At 41.0% G+C, this 15,881-nt stretch overlaps 2 protein-coding genes across 7 annotated transcripts; one reads left to right on the top strand and one right to left on the bottom strand.

The window, feature by feature from the left end:
• The first annotated feature begins 552 nt into the window (after positions 1-552).
• Positions 553-3,607, top strand: LOC148102173 (uncharacterized). Of its 6 annotated transcripts, none has more exons than XM_087843650.1 (13): positions 553-685; positions 837-890; positions 995-1,021; positions 1,222-1,272; positions 1,365-1,400; positions 1,484-1,504; positions 1,590-1,625; positions 1,731-1,766; positions 1,889-1,921; positions 2,013-2,027; positions 2,223-2,261; positions 2,355-2,387; positions 3,229-3,607. In XM_087843650.1, the coding sequence occupies exons 1-13, from the start codon at positions 631-633 to the stop codon at positions 3,240-3,242; spliced, it is 450 nt and encodes a 149-aa protein (XP_087699776.1). In that variant the 5' UTR covers positions 553-630; the 3' UTR covers positions 3,243-3,607. The 6 variants fall into 6 exon arrangements, with proteins under 6 accessions (XP_087699776.1, XP_087699775.1, XP_087699778.1 ...); XM_087843649.1 differs by having other exon boundaries at positions 1,728-1,766; XM_087843652.1 differs by lacking the exon at positions 2,013-2,027.
• Positions 3,608-4,693: 1,086 nt separating this feature from the next.
• Positions 4,694-15,881, bottom strand: slc20a1b (solute carrier family 20 member 1b). The gene is made up of 11 exons (XM_006788800.3): positions 15,553-15,881; positions 13,815-14,520; positions 13,476-13,616; positions 12,771-12,856; positions 12,393-12,489; positions 8,974-9,093; positions 7,503-7,760; positions 6,741-7,371; positions 6,460-6,645; positions 6,245-6,329; positions 4,694-6,059 (listed from the first exon to the last, which is right to left on the bottom strand). The coding sequence occupies exons 2-11, from the start codon at positions 14,149-14,151 to the stop codon at positions 5,904-5,906; spliced, it is 2,097 nt and encodes a 698-aa protein (XP_006788863.1). The 5' UTR covers positions 14,152-14,520; positions 15,553-15,881; the 3' UTR covers positions 4,694-5,903.

The following is a 15,881-nucleotide window of genomic DNA, read 5'->3' as shown; positions in this document are numbered from 1 at the left end:
CAGGGTTTAAATAAGTAATTATAATTGTGTATGTCTTCCAACTTATTTTTGCTCTTATAAATCTTTAAAATTCATCATTTAAAATTCAGCTTTTCCTCTGATCTCGAGGTTTTGAAGAGCAGCTCATTTTTTTATGACAGATTAAGGATTAAAATGTTTAAAAGCTGCATCAGTTTGCATTGTAATCATGAGATTGGGATCGCTTTGATCTGTGTGAGATTAATTGAGGGATTGTCTTGCCGGGCTACATTGTGACCCATCATTTGTAAGCCAAGTATTCTCGATGAAATCATTTCCATTCGTAAAAAGGGAAACGAACATTGTTGTCAGCTCGGATACACGGAGTCCCTATATTTTTCCCCCTCGAACATCCCAAATAAAGGTCCGTGTGACTGAAGGGCCAACAATGGGTGGCATTGACGGACGGAATAAGGATACGTCTGTGCTGAGATGTGCCACCCAGCTGTCCCCTCAGGTAGGGAGGGACAATGGTACCAGAGCCGCCTGTCCAAGCGCAACATGTGATGGCACTGAAGATATAAAAGACTGCAAAGTGGCAACAACCCCATATACGATATTTGGAGTGACAAGCCCCCCTAAAAATCTTTCACAACCAGAGCAAAAAACAAGATGAGATTTCCAGTGCCGCTGTTTGTTTTCCTTGCTGTGGCAGCATTTCACACGGGTAAGAGGAATAAAGCGTTAAGATGCAGTTTTGTGTTATCATGTTTTTCTTAGATTTCATACTTGTATGTGTGAATGTGGCTCTTCAGAAACCTGAAGTTGCTGATGTTTATTAAGAGAGCAGATATCTGAAATGTTGTGATGGCTTCTAGTGCTCTCAGCATCTCTGGAGTCTGCAGAGAAAGAAGAAAAAGCTGCAAAGTATGGTGAGGGATTCATAATAAGAATAAGAATAATGATAATGATAACCAGTAAAGATGATGTTGGTAGCATATGCATTGCTGCAAACTTTTCTTGTCTTTTCATGCAGATGGGCTAGCTGAGCTGCAGAAAATAGGTACAGTATCCATAGAGCACCTCTGTGTTCACAGTGGACACTTGGTCATTAAAAGTGGCTTAAAAGTAATTAAGATCATGTAGTATATTCCACTAAATAACCCAGACTGGCTTGCCCTTGTCTTAGTTAACTGTTAATACGTTTCTGTGTGATGTTTCTCGGCTCTTACTTTTGTAATTTTGATTACTTCATGTCTTAAGATCAGATGGAGTTTGAGGCTGCTCAGAAAAACCAGGAAGCTCACATGAATGGTAAGTTTAATACAAAAAGTTGGCCTTGATGAATAAATGAGGAAATATTTATTCCCACTGTGATTACTCATTTTTCGCCTTTTTCCATCAAGCTACTGAAGATCAGAGTGGAGATTCCCGCTACCTCGGTGAGGGCAGACTAAAAATATTTAACTTAAACCTTTTAATGAGTGATCCAGTTCCAGGTGGTAATGCTGTCTTTCATTCTCAGAGGCCACTCAGGATCACTCTGGTAAGCTCCAGTTAATTACACAACGAACACCTGAACTGACCGCTAAGTTAAACGCCTTCATCACCTGTTAACATGTTTCCATCAGTGGAGGAGCGCGTGGACTCTCAGGATGCCAACGCAGGTGTGTAAAAAAAAACAACAACAACAAAAAGCACATCAAGCAGGTGATTCTTCTTTACCTGAGGGTCAACAAGCAGTACTTAACTGTGAAATCCTCCTCCAGCAGAAGGTGGTGGAAATTCTGATGCTGCCGGTCAAGGAGGTAAGAGAGGATTTACAGTTCAATCGTGAGCCTGCGGGTGGCAGCAAAGCAGAGGGCAGGCCTCCAGCTCAAAGCACAGTGACATGCAACACATAATTCAATCCCTGTCCCCTTTCACACAGAGGCAGAGTCTGAGTCCTCTGAGGACGCAGATGGTGAGTCTGTGACATATTTTTTTTTAGGCAGTGTAATTTAAGCTCCTGTCCTTACACTAGTGTTAAAGTCTGCTTTTATTAATGTGGACAGGGCCACAAAGGCAGGGTAAGTGTTGTAAATCTTTATTACACCACAACAGTTTGCACAAATACACTTTGAGCCTGGAGCTAATGAGTAGCTTGTGACTTTTCCACAAAGCCAAGACAATTTGTGTGCTTTTAGTGTCTTTTTAAAATGTATTTAAAGCTTGTTTAGAGGTAAATAAAAACAGGAAGTGTTTTTATTTGAATATTTTCCTAGAACACCATGAGGTTGTAACTGAGGCTGTGACCAGTTTGGGTAAGATCAAACTCAAAAGACTGAAAATTCGTTTGAATTAAACACCCCGACTACCTTCAGTCAATCTCCAATCCTGCTTTTTATCCTCTGTAGATGAAAACACTCAGGATTCAACCAAGGAGCAAGGTAACAGTGTGTAAAATGAATCACACAAAACAGTGAAAGTATCCTGAGCTGTTTAATGTTTATCATGCAGTAAATTGAGCCTGACTCAAAGACTATGAGCAACATTTTTTCTTCTTCTTTTGATTCAAAAGTACCTGCTGAGGCAAGATGTGGTAAACTGCTGTGTGCAACTTTAAATTTAAATTGCAGGTTGTGCAATAGAGTGGCGAGTGCAAAAACAAAGCCAGACAGAGCCAGTCTCAGCTGGATTTAAACAGTGTCACATAAAAAAAAAAACCCCAACCCTCCATAGATGTTTGTGCAACAACAGTTAAAAATGCCTCAAGTGCAATTACAAGTTTACAGCCTGGCAGTTTGGGGAAACTCTTTTTTTTAACAGTTTACAAAGTGTCTGAAGAGGTATGTGAGTCACAACAGAGACGGGTTTACTGCTCGACCTCAAAAATAAGATGCTAGGATTGTTTGTTTGAACAGAGTCCTCCTTGTATGTGATAAATCTGGGACAAGAATCCGGGCCACTCGGAGACGTCTGTCCCCAGACATCTGCTTATTGTGCTTGATTTATACTTGTGGATATTTTAGGACCAAGGATGCATTGTCCCTGTCCTGAAAGTGTGCTAAAATGACTGTTTTAAAATTGATCCAGTTATTTAGGTGTAAGGTTCTCTAATAAGGGTGATCTCTCCAGCCACTGGTCTGAAAAGACTGAGTGTAGTAGAGGGGAGAGCAGGCCTCATGATTGGTATCCTCATGTCGATAGGCCTGGAAAACTACTAAATTGCAGTGTTTGCAGTGTAAAGCTGGCGTAAAGGAATCTCTTCTGTCTGTTCCTGTGTCGCAGATGCACTGGAGTGAGAGGGCACAGCAGCACGTGGATACCAGCACTGGCTCATCATGCAGTGTGCAAACTACCCCAAGCTTACAGTAAATTTAAAAAAAAAAGGGACCCATCCTACCTGTCTGTATAACCTGTCCGTCTCCTTGTTTCCTGTTTCCTGTTTTGCAACACAAAGTGCTTTTCAAGACTGCAGCTCAGAAAATGCTGCGTCATTTTACCTTCAGGCTGAAATTTGACTCCTTAATCAACACAGTGTACTTAACATGTGTCAAAATTCAGAGAGCCAAGCACATAATAAAAGGACACATTGTATGTGATCATAAATAAAGAACAATGTACAAGAGTAGCTGCGGATAAATAAATATAACCTTTTAAAATGAAATGGGTGTAGCCTTGTAGCTTTTCAGTATTTAGATTCAGTTTTTGTTTTTTCCAAGTTCAGTGAGAATAAGGACTACAGCTCACGCCACAATGTCCTGTGACCTGATGTGTGAGCGATAAAATTAAGAATACATGCTGCAATCTGATCATCACTGAGGCGAAGGAGGACTGGATCATCCAGATGGTCCAGGCCCTTACATTTTTGGGGTTGAACATGGTCAGTTTACTGTAGGCCTTCCAACAGCTTATCACGTCTGGAATTAGAAATGCTGTTAATGTTGTTCGAAATGTGTTTGAAAACAAGACATGAAACAGGTGATTGATAGAGTTAAAGGTACTACAAGCCCATACTGAAGGCCTTGTGATGTGAGGAAGTGCAAAATTTGATATAAAAGTGACACAACGAGTAGAAAAATTAGTTAAAAAAAAGTATGTGCAAAAGAGAATTCTAGAATGCCAACGGCATTAATAAACAACATGCACACTATCAATTTAAGAGGTGTGCTCACCTGTCACAGGACAGCTGTTGGACAGGTTTCTGTTTATTTTGTGCAGAGACTGGCAGGAATGATTTCCTCAAACATTATCTATAGCAGTGGGGTTGGATAAGAAGAATGAACCCTGCTGCCTCTAGTGCAGAATGGAGCAGGTGCGATGGGTTGTCTATGACAGACTGCAGTTTGTTCAAACCTTCTGTCCCTCAGCGACTCAAACACCCCTGGATTCTGGCCAACTTTTCGATTAGTTTGTTGATCCTACTGGCAGCAAAGTAAATGGCTGCCATTACCACAGTCTGGTATATCTCTGACATCTTGCTGCACACACCGGAAGCACCTAATCTCAGAAAATACTGAGCAGATATTTGTTTGTTGTTACCAATTGTCAAAATGCGGTTAAAAAGGAGTTGGAAGGGGGTATATTTTAAAGGTGTTGAAGGCCATCCAGAGATGTTCACAAGAGGGGAAATTTATTAAAAATAAAATAATCTGTACAGACATCAGTAGCTGTATGCCGTGTTTGTATTGATACACATTGCAGTAATGTCCCCTTCATTGTAGATCATCAACAAAGACAAGTTCAACAAGTATTCTGTTTTTCAATTTTTATTTCCATTTTTCCTTCCACGAATGTGGAGTAGTACATCTTGATATGCCTTAAAAACAAAAACTCTTTGGTACCTAATGGAAAATAAAACAATTAAGGCAGCTACAGCATCTAGGTTGTGAAATGCATTCATTACTGCAGTCAATCACACACTGGGCACACAATAAACTTCCAGTTTTCAAGTTCCTGCTCCTCATCACGTATCATCCAGAGGAAGGGCGGGAAAACCTAGTTGTCCAGGCAAAGTGAATTAAAGTGTATCTTAATGTGGACTACAAAAACAAGGCTGAAGCCGACCTAGAGCGCTTAAACCATTAGGGACGATTCAATCAAGTTTTAACAGACTTAAGGTAATGTTTGGGAACATGTTGTTGCACTAGCTGATGTTGAAATGACATTTCTCAACAGATCTGTTATTTCCGCACTGATCAAGAACAGAAAGTCCCAACCTGGAGATGCAGAGCGATAACTCACCAACTACCAATTTGGGCTGTGCCATTTCTTACTAGTGTGATGGCTTATGTCAATTACGTAGTATTCCTCATAATGTTCAGCTGTAGTCATCCAGCACGGTAGAAAAACATGCTCAAACAGGTGAAAAACATTTTGATCTCTTAACAACAAAAGGGTCCTAATTTGTCAGCTGAAAGAAAACCGGCTGTAAACTCTACTCTAAAACAGCGAAACACTTTCACCTAAATACTGCCCTCTTATTTTTCTTGAACCAGTCTCCAGCATGTATGATGACTCGAGTGTTACATCTGTAATAGGCTAATACTGCATTTTAAGTTGTTCTTTCCTGCCTAATGTATAAAAAAAAATGGCTGTACATAATAATCATACATAACCGCAAAGTAAAAAGAACATGAATTATTACAAACAGTTGATTTAAGATTAACTCTTTACAGAATGATGAGATATGAAAAAGAAAGCCAAAAGAAATAAAAAAGGTCGTAACTACAAGTTATGTGACCCAAATGGAACAGATAGCAAGTTATAGTCTGAAAATGATGCAGCCAAGAACCACAGGCACATGTCACCAAACCCTTTCTAACTTTTTTTTCCCTTTTTCTTATAAAGTTGTTGGCCAGAGGTAAGCGATATATTTTGGCCTTCAAACTTCACTCTTTTCTCTCCGGGTGCCCGTCGGAGCATTTTTTTCTCCTCCCCCTGCTTGGGGTGCAGCTGAATGCTCACAGGATGACGTGGACGAAGATAGCCATGATAGCAGCACTGATCAGACCAGAGATGGGAACCGTCACAAACCACGCCATGAAGATGTTCCTGAACAGACGCCAGTCTACTGCCTTCTTTGAGCGCAGCCAACCTACTGCCACCACAGAGCCCACCTATTTCAGATAAATAACAGTCAAATGATCTTTGTGCATGCATATGCTTTACATTTTATTGAGGAGAAACTTGCTCCACATGTGGAACTTCTACCAGACTGTTTACTCAAGCCTCCCTCTTATGAAACAGTCTCTTCCCTCATCTCTCGTTTGAGTTCCCAGACCACAGTGTTTGACCAGCTTACCTTGCAGTGGGTGGTGGAGACAGGCAGGCCAATGTTAGAAGCAACCACGACAGTCAAGGCTGAGGCCAGTTCGATGCTAAAACCACTGCAGGAGGAGAAAGAAAAAACTCATGTGGATGTGTCTGAGCAGCTCAAATGTAAGGAGCAGTAATGTCTGTGGAGGATGTGGTTCTGGTGACTTGAAGAAACAACTTATGAACTGTCTGAGTCTTTACCTTGAGGGGGTGATGGGGGTGAGGTCTTTCCCCATTGTCTGTATCACCCGGCGACCCCATACCCAGAGTCCAGCGCAGATACCCACGCCACCATACAGCAGTAACCAAATGGGTGTATGTGCATTTGAGAACACGCTGCTTGTTTCGTAAACCAACCACAGAGCTACCAAAGGTCCAATGGCATTACTGCAGAGTGGAGAAATTGTTTTGTTGTTATTAACAATCTGGCAAAGAAACACAGGTCACCACACACTTGTCTGATATGATATCATTAACCATACCTAACATCATTTCCTCCATGGGCAAAGGATCCAAAGCAAGCAGTGAGAATTTGAAGGAACTGGAACAAGACTGAGACTTCTGGTTTGTCTTTTTCAGGCCTTTCATCATCCAGGGAATTCTGGCTGCTACCTGCATCCTTGATCTCCATGTCTAGCCTCACATCACCCTCTACCAGACCTTCAGGAGTTGTGTGCTCTGCCACAGCATTGCAGTAGCTGGTGTAGCTATCCATACGCAGTCGCTTTCTCTCCTGACTGCCTGATCCTGGAGCCTTGTTGCCATCCTCACAAGCACGGAAGTCCCCTTCTTTATGCTTGTCATGCATGCCAATGATGGTCATGGTGTAGGCGGTGTAGCTATTGTTGCGCCGGATAGGTCTGTCGCCTCCCTCTCCCATGCAGTCGCTCATTTTGGCCAGGTGGAGCTTGTGCAGTAGGTCTTTGTAGAGGGCTGAGTCTGTGTGGACTGTGTGGTACTGGCTATAACCGTTACTTGGTGGCTGTGGAGGTCTGTTGTTGAACTGAACATGATTTTTGAATTGAACCTGATTCTGTGCATTTGTGGAGGCACCATTGCTTTGGGCTTGGTTACTAAAATGGACATGACTGTTTGATTGAACCTGTGCGGGGGCTGCAGAAAAAAAGAAATGTCATAAAATCATCTGCAAGTTAATCATAAAATTATTATGAAATATCTATAGCAACGGTCATTTTAAGATGACAAAGAGATTTTTAAAACGTATTGTATTTTGGCATATTTACCATCATTTGAATTGCTGTAGTCTGTGTCATCAGAATCTCCGATGTCAAAGGCCACCCTGTGTTCCTTATTGCTGTCGGCTTCATCTGAATCTCCGATGTCAAAGGCCACCCTGCGCTCCTCAGGGGCAGGAAGAGGGTCAGCAGAGTTGTAATTGGCAGCTGGTGTGGTAGATGCCTGCTTCAGGATTGGACAGTGGGCTTCTTTAAGCTCCTTCTTTTCCATCAGAGGGCTTTCAGTGGGACTGGACTTGATATCTCCTATTAGGGCAAGAGTTGGATAGAGAATATTTGGATCGCATCCAAACATATACTTAGCATAGCAGAGACATCCTAACCCAGCATGTTTTCCCTTCAACTTCAGCTGTAGGGAGTCCAAGTGTTGCATAACCTTAAAGTCAGAAAACCCTTTGTACTGTAAATATAAAGATCTCTGTGTCCAAGGGTGGACTCCGGTGTTCACAGGATCAGATTAACAGGATTACAAAGGACATATTCATATTACCACTATTATGTTGTCTTAAGAGAGACAATAAACTAAATGTCCGAGGCTCACATGACATTTTTTGTAGCTTTAAAGTGAACTAGATACTCAGTGCCATTATTTTTTGTTCAATAAATCTAAGTGTGTCCTGGTGAGATTGCATCATCCAAACTGGTCATTGCTGGATCTGAAGCAATAGGTCCCCCTCAAACACACCTCCCAATGCCACGTCAACACAAAGTCAGTGCAGGCTTATTTTTAGTCGAGGAGGTAAAGACCAATTAGTGAATCCTTATGACCCAATTAGTCAGCCTGTCTACTGAATCAAGGCAGTTTATGCCTTGTCAGATAGACCTGCTGCTCCAAGAGAGAAGTGACGAATAAAGGATCTGTCAAATACATTTTAAAAAAAAGAGAGCGAACCCTCTCTTCAAAAAAAGTTATTACTCATTTTAGGAGACACAATTTTCCCCAAATATGTCATTAACGAACCATTTAGAGTTCTATTAAGTAATAAAAGGCAATATTTGTGAACCTAAGTCATAGGTTGTATCAGACACAGCTTTTCTGTAATCAACCTGAAAAGATAACTTATGCCAGGAGAGACTAAACCTATGAGTCATTAAAGAGAAGAACTGCATTGTAGATAACAGAGTGAGCCAAAAATACATTCATGGAGGTTAAAACGAATGGTTATGTCTTAACACCAAATCACACTACTCGGATGCAAATGCATCAGAGTTTACTCTGGTTTTTAATTCTATAATCCTGGATTAAAGCAAAGACAATATTTTCACGTTATTTTCATTAGAGCGAATCCATTGTGAAAAATATATCCCTGAACTCCATTTTCTGGATTAATATAATCCCACACTCGATAGGCGGAGTTGCAGTGCAACGCTCCAGTCATGATTTGTCCAATGGCTTAAGTAAGGAAACTGAGTCACATGGAGTTGAACAGTGAGTCAGATTGGCAAAAATGGGACTTACGTTCAATCTTCTTCTTTAGGCGAGGGCAGACAATAAACCAAACCACAATGGAGGTCAGCAGACCACAGGCCAATGAGATGAGCAGGATGCCCCACCAAGGTATCATGTCAAATCCCAGCACTGGAGGATCGCCAAGTGCCACGCAGATATAAACAAAAGCAAATAACAGAAAGGCACATTTAAAAAGCAAAACAACTAGGCAGCAGGAGCTACCTTTTCTAGCAGACCACACAAAGTAATACACCAACATTAAAATATAATATAGAACAGCAGTTTTATAAATATGTAAAAACATAAGCCCCTCTAGAAGAGGTCCTATGAGGGCAATGAAGTTTCATTTTCATTCATTAATGGCACTTATGTTTGAAAGTACTCTGCAACAACTTCAGTGACTGCATAGCTTCATTGTGCCACGTAGTTAAAAATGGAAAGCATGTGTACCCCTAGACATGAACAGTTATGCAGCACCAATGTCACCATGACCTTAAAGTGCCCAGCTAACAATTACACAGAAACAATGAGTTCCTCAAAAGGAGACATAACTTGGGTAGCATAAAAGAAAAGCAAAAGGGGGGGGGGGGGGCTTGTACTAGGGCACTTTGCTGTAAAAAAATGAAGGCACCCTCTTGCCAACACTGCAGCAAACCTGGTGCAGCACAAAGATGTAGCGCAATGCATGCTGGCAGAAAGTTACCATTTACATTTCCCTGGAGAAGCAGTTATCCATATCATACACAAAGTCAGCAGTTTCATGGGGACAAAAACAAATTGTGGATAAAAATAAATAAAAAAAAAAAAAAACAACAAAAACTAAAAATCTACCACCTTGTTTGAATGTCCGGACATGACCTTGGCCATAAACGCCACACTTCCACTAAGATATGGATTGTTTAGGAAGTGTAAGAGAAGAAAAGGAAATGAGGGCCAAGGGGAGGTGATAAGTGTCTCAGTTACTGTGTTTGTATGAGGGCACAGTCCACACAGTGCACTGAGTCACGCTGCAGCATGAGACTGCGGAGCACCTAACTCATGTTTATTTAGTTACGCAATGGAAGCTCACTCCCTTTGGGACAGGAGAGGCATAAGGAAAAAGTGGACATTGACTCTTAACAGTTAAGTCTTGTCTAGGACTGAGTACACTGACTCACTACTAGAGACATCCAAACACATGTGGTACTGCCATGCATTATTAAACAGGAACTCATCTGATATCAAACAGGATTTTAAAACTACAGAATAAAGATGGAAATTATCCACCCGGATGGTAATTTTTTTTTTTAAAGGAAAAAGTAGTATAGATTAAAAAGCTGGGCTGCATTTTGTAGTCTGATTAACACTCTTACAGAAAGAAGTGACTTTATACCACAAGCATGCAGTGGGATGACTGAAACTGGACAGTAAATGAAATTTAACCACAGCTGTGTTCCAAAACCCTTGCAGAAACCTATATTCCATGGCCTGCATTACACAACAACAAGGTTTGTTTTTTTTCCTCCCCTCCCAGTACTGTACATGCAGTACACCACCAACCTCAATTACAATGACAGTTAAAGGAGGAGTTTGAGTCACTTGGCAAGAACCCTTTTGGTTATCTGTCCTTAGGGCACTAAGGACTAATGACATTTGTAACTCCTCATAATGAATTAAAATCTGTTACACAAGAGTTGACTATAGCAATCGCTTAAAAGTTGTTTCAGGATCATGGCTCAGGTTGAAACAAGTCATCCGTGCTGTGATGCCAATTGTTTAGTGCCCCCATGGTAACTAAATCCAGTGACTGTTTTTCAGTGGGTTATCGAGGCAGAAAATTTGTGCCCTGCTACAAAAGATGGAAGTTTATCAATTGAGGCTGGTATGAGGGGTCCAGATATCCTGTCACTCTGACACTTTAAATACATAAATAATAATTTAAAAAAAAAAAGAAGCCACGGTTCTGTTTAGACTTGTGTATAAAGCAGGTGCGAACAATTGAGTGACGTGCAGCAACGAGGACAAAATTTAGGGCAGATTCAGCAAACGTCATAAACAGGGAATTGCGTTCAGCATCTGTGCTCTGAAGGCTTAACAGTACTTTACCTGAACTTCATTTGTCTTCATGACTGAATGGCATGAAGTTGGCTTTTAGGGTACGTCTCCCTTTTACAATGTATGGGGCTGCAATGCAGTGACAGCAGCTGAATGATTTATGAAGGAATGAAGTCACACTGAGCCTCATCTGTACAGGACAGTCAGCTGACCCTTAAATTCTCTGGCCCAAATGCTGACTTGAGGTCTCTGGCACTGGTGTTTATATTGAGCATAGGAATGTGCTGTGGGGTGTCTGGTATCCAACTTCACCACTAAGCTAGCATAAAGATCAGGGAATGTCACAGGAAACCAAACACACTTGACTCAGTTAGCTGCAGATACTGTTGCTGCATTAAGATGCATTCATCAGCAATAATGCGCTGCTGTCGTCCTGGGTGCCAGAGCAGTATAGTAACCAAAGCCAAGCCTGGACTATAGGTCTGAAAACCTAAATGTTTTTTTTGGTTTGTTTGTTAATTATAAATGCAGTGATGAATTTGTGTTACTGGGCCAATGACAAACAACTGAGGAGAGTAGAGTAAAACCTGGTCTACTTGACTTTTACAATGAGCCAAAGTTTGTATTATGACCTCTGTCTTTGTGTACAACATGTGGAGTATATGAATGCTAGTTTGTCTTGTGAATATATTTCAAAACAAAATCAAACATAATCTACAGACATTACAGAAATTGCAGATGGCAATTTCACGTGTGGTGAACTTGATATGACTGTACTGTTGTGCCTGACTAACCAGGGGTTTACTGTCTATGTGGGAAGTGCAAGTGTTCTCTTCTTAGTGTGCTGATGTGCATTCACACATCAGCTCACCAGATCTGGTCAAACTCTGGCCTGTAGCCGTCATTTAAATGGCCCAGGCCAGCTAAGATCTGGAACTGTTAGGCCCTGCAGAGAGAAGAAAACAAAAGGAGCGAAAATGGCTCATTTAATAAAGAGTTTCTGGTAAACCAAAAACCAGCAAATATTAAGAGCATTGCCACACAGATTCAGAGCAATAATACAACTACTAGCAGCAGACAACTTTGACAGCACACTCTTTACTTCTCTTTTCCTCCTGCATGCCTGAAGTGATGTCAGGAGTTAAATGAAATCTTATTTCCATCTCCCTGTTGTGCTCCACTCTAAAACTTCATGCCAGCTATGACCCACATAGAACCACAAAGCAAGAGAGCTTCAAAAAAACATGTTAAAATAAACACGGCTTCTGTGAAAATGGTAAACAGTCTGGTTCAGGCTGGAATATGTGTGGGCATCCGGCTGTCTGAGGGAGCAGCTTATTTTAAGCTGTGGCTGTGGGCAGGCATGCAGAGCAAAATGAAACAATGATACTCACCCGGAGCACCAGTGAACATGATGGAGAACAAGTTGATTGCCATTGTCATCGCATAGAAGACAGGCAGGGCCTTCAAGCCATTGGGTACTGGGTCTTCCTACAGGAAGAAAATAGAAAGTTCAGAAATCCAAGTTGCCTCATCTTGCTGTCAGGTTACATTTCAAGGCACAACAAGCACAGTGGAAATCTGAACCATGTGTTCCTATAAGGAACTGCTTCAAAGCACGGTAGCTTATTTCCTGCCATGTAATAAACATTTTCCCAATTGCATTTTGGGGGTGGACCAGTACAGTGTTGAAACAGCCTTAAACCACAACTTCACTCTTCTAATGTTACATTAACCGAGCGTATCCACAATTTTGATAAAAGGAGACTTACTTTCTGTAAGATGAACCTGCGCACAAAATAGAAGACAACGGCTGACATTATTCCAGACAACAGGGGACTCAGGAACCAGGAAGCAACTGCACAAATAAATAAATAAATAAATAAATAGATAAATAAATCCAAACACAAATGGGAGCATTACAAAGCAGTGGAAAAGTAATGAGAGAATTTGTCAAAGAACAGTAGAAAAAAAAAAAAATCCTAAATTCATTTAACTCCTACTATACAGCTTATTTTTAATAAAGAATGTGTTTATTTAAATAGAGTTACATGAGCATGATTCATAGAAACTAAAAACTAAAGGTAGAAGGAAGAAAGAAAGACACCCACCCCACAGGCAACAAACTGAACTCTAGAACAACCCTTTAAAACTGCCTATTGTTCTCCAAGTCATCATACGACCTTATCAAATAACACTCCCTATTTGTACTGCCTCCTCCCAAAGTCCAACATAAAGTGGTGGAAATCACTATTGATTTGTAAAATGAATGCTTCCCATGTCTGAATGTGGATTTAGCTGAAATGCTGGACCTGCCATTCATGAACATACTTGATTACTGACCTGGATTTGGGATGGTATTATCACACTGTAAGAGTCTTCACACGCCGCCATTAATAAAATATACTTAAAATGCCTGTGATGAAATTCAGCTAACCATTAAAGGGAATTTCTATGTCAGTTGACTGGTTACATACCAATACGTAGGAGTTCAAGCCACTTGACGCCCTGCTGCCCTTTGGCAACCAGCGAGAAGCCGATAGTAGCACCAACAATGCAATGTGTTCCAGAGATGGGGAGCTTAAGGAAGGAAGCAGCCAGCTGCCACACAGCAGAACCTAACCAGAATACATTCATGACATTAGTTGCATGGTGTCATAATTTCAGCTTTTATACAGTTAAGACTGGTACCAAAAATATTCTACAACCAGATTCACCACTACTCCAATGCATTTTGACATCTTTAATTTCTACAAGCAATGCTCTGTCCACAGGGTTCATTGACCGACAGTTCAAATTACATGAAAGATACTCACCAACCATTGCACTGACAGATCCAGCCATCAAGACATGTTCAGAGCCGTTGTACATGCCCACATCAATGATTCCCTTGCGAATAGTTTCACTCACTTTGGCCCCAAGAAGCACAGACCCCAGGGTCTCAAACACTGTTGCTAGAATACATGCCTGACGCAAAGTGACCACTCCAGAGCCCACGGCTGTACCAAATGAGTTAGCAACATCATTGGCACCGACAGAAAAGGCTAAGATGAAGGCAATGATAAAGCCAACAACCAGCAACCACACATACTCAGTCAGAGGTGTGTAGGCTACCATGGCAGTGGTCAGCACTGTTGCAGTTGTTGAAAACATTTTTTGTAAGTTTTAAGGGAACTGATTCACAATCTTAAAGGAATAAATGCCAGATAAAATAGGTTTTTATATAAATCTTTCTAAACAGCAGCTAGTAAAATAAAGAGGTAAATAGAGGTAAATAAATAATTAGCTTTATTTTTAGGCCCACCTGTCTTAACAGAATTTGTGGGATTCAGCAGTGCAAACTTGTAATGGGTTTATCTGGATCTAACCAGAAAACAATTAGTAAACTAGAGGTACAGTGAAAAACTATTGCTATCCTAAAATTTTGGTGGATCTGTTATTGTCCTTTGGGTGCCGAGAGATTAAGCAGAAAGAAAAGCCAGCCATTGTGCCACTGTGACTGCAGATGAGCAAGGGTACATCCTGAAAAGACAACACACACAAAAAAAGACAAGGCATCCTTCAATAACACTAACGTGAAAACACAGGCAACAACGCTTTTACATAAGGAATAGACCTTTACATCACGAATAAGATATACGAGTAGAAAACCGACAGTAACTGTGGACCGGAAGAAGGACCTCTGGTTGCTGCCCTTCCTTAAAACGGAGGCCATTTTTAGTAAATGGCGCATAAAAGACCGCAACTATATTACACCAATGTCCATTATTTTGACTCAGGATAGTCGCATTTAAAATGTTAATTGCTGTACGGTGGATGATAAGCGACCATGATGGGAAGCTCGAGATACGTCGAGCCGTTTTATGTGGAAGACATTTTAACTTTCCCTACTCGCACACGTGTCGTCATTCATTCACGGAACACGAGCGCCGTCTGTTCGTACAGCTTCACGCTCTGAGCTACAGAAGTGGCTGGCCCAATCTTAAAAAACAAAAAACATTTGGACCGATCTCAAATTTGGCGTTTTAATCCACCATAATAGTGGCTGCGTCCATAAACAGCGTTTTACTAGTGTTTGACGTGTTTATTTTCCGTAACAGGGGGACGCAACCGGATATGACTCAGTTTGGGAACACAACTCAATGCGGCACCGGTTCGTTGTGTCGCGTGTGTCGACCCGGTTTAAAGGTCTATAAAAAGTGCAAACCAGATATAATTCTTGCTGCCTATATTCGCTTAGCATTAACATTAAGAACAGCAATTACATCGGCGTCATACACTGATACAAACTTAACATTGTATGGGCCAACTGCTAACGGACTCCCACACATAACAGTCTTAATCAATTCAAAGTCAAGAAAAGTATTTAATCCATATTAAATGTATTTTTTCTACCGAGTAAATACGCTAGCCACCATCTGGATCGAATGTATAATACAATGGCTAGGGTTAGCATCAGCGCGCACTTTGACGTACGCATTAATTACAAAATTCGTAAAATGAACGACTGAGCTTTTCATTAAAAAGGTATAAAATGTTAAATATAAAACTTACCACACACTGCAGTTATCAGTCCCGTAGAGTAGTGCTCACTAGCCGTTAAGCTAATTAGCGCGCGCACACAGACCTTAAGACAGCGCGGGCGGGATAAAGAAAAACTTAAACGGATTATGAAATGTAACCCGTTCAAAAAATCTGCCCTTAATTTTTTTTTTTAAAATAACGCGACTAAAGAAAAATGATAATTGCGACAAAGTGAGTCAATATTGAGAGAAAAAAACGCCTTATGGAATCGAGAAACTTCTCAGTTTAAATGAATGCCTGACAGACTCCAGAGGAACTCGCTTATACCGGTGAACAGAGCTGGGGGTGGCATCTGTTGT

The sequence above is a fragment of the Neolamprologus brichardi genome, chromosome 7 (genome assembly GCF_056152115.1).
Source record: "Neolamprologus brichardi isolate AB-2024 chromosome 7, ASM5615211v1, whole genome shotgun sequence".
Lineage (NCBI taxonomy): Eukaryota > Metazoa > Chordata > Actinopteri > Cichliformes > Cichlidae > Neolamprologus > Neolamprologus brichardi.
The sequence above is the reverse complement of the archived record's forward strand: the minus strand, read 5'-3'. Positions and strand labels throughout refer to the sequence as shown.

Coding starts and splice junctions, on each gene's coding strand:
- LOC148102173 (XM_087843649.1), top strand. CDS start 631: ATGAGATTTCCAGTGCCGCTGTTTGTTTTCCTTGCTGTGGCAGCATTT. Junction 1,505..1,589: donor GGCCACTCAGGATCACTCTG/GTAAGCTCCAGT, acceptor TGTTTCCATCAG/TGGAGGAGCGCGTGGACTCT. Junction 1,626..1,727: donor CTCTCAGGATGCCAACGCAG/GTGTGTAAAAAA, acceptor ATCCTCCTCCAG/CAGAAGGTGGTGGAAATTCT.
- slc20a1b (XM_006788800.3), bottom strand. CDS start 14,151: ATGTTTTCAACAACTGCAACAGTGCTGACCACTGCCATGGTAGCCTAC. Junction 12,857..13,475: donor GCTTGAACTCCTACGTATTG/GTATGTAACCAG, acceptor TTATTTGTGCAG/TTGCTTCCTGGTTCCTGAGT. Junction 12,490..12,770: donor GCAGGTTCATCTTACAGAAA/GTAAGTCTCCTT, acceptor TTCTTCCTGTAG/GAAGACCCAGTACCCAATGG.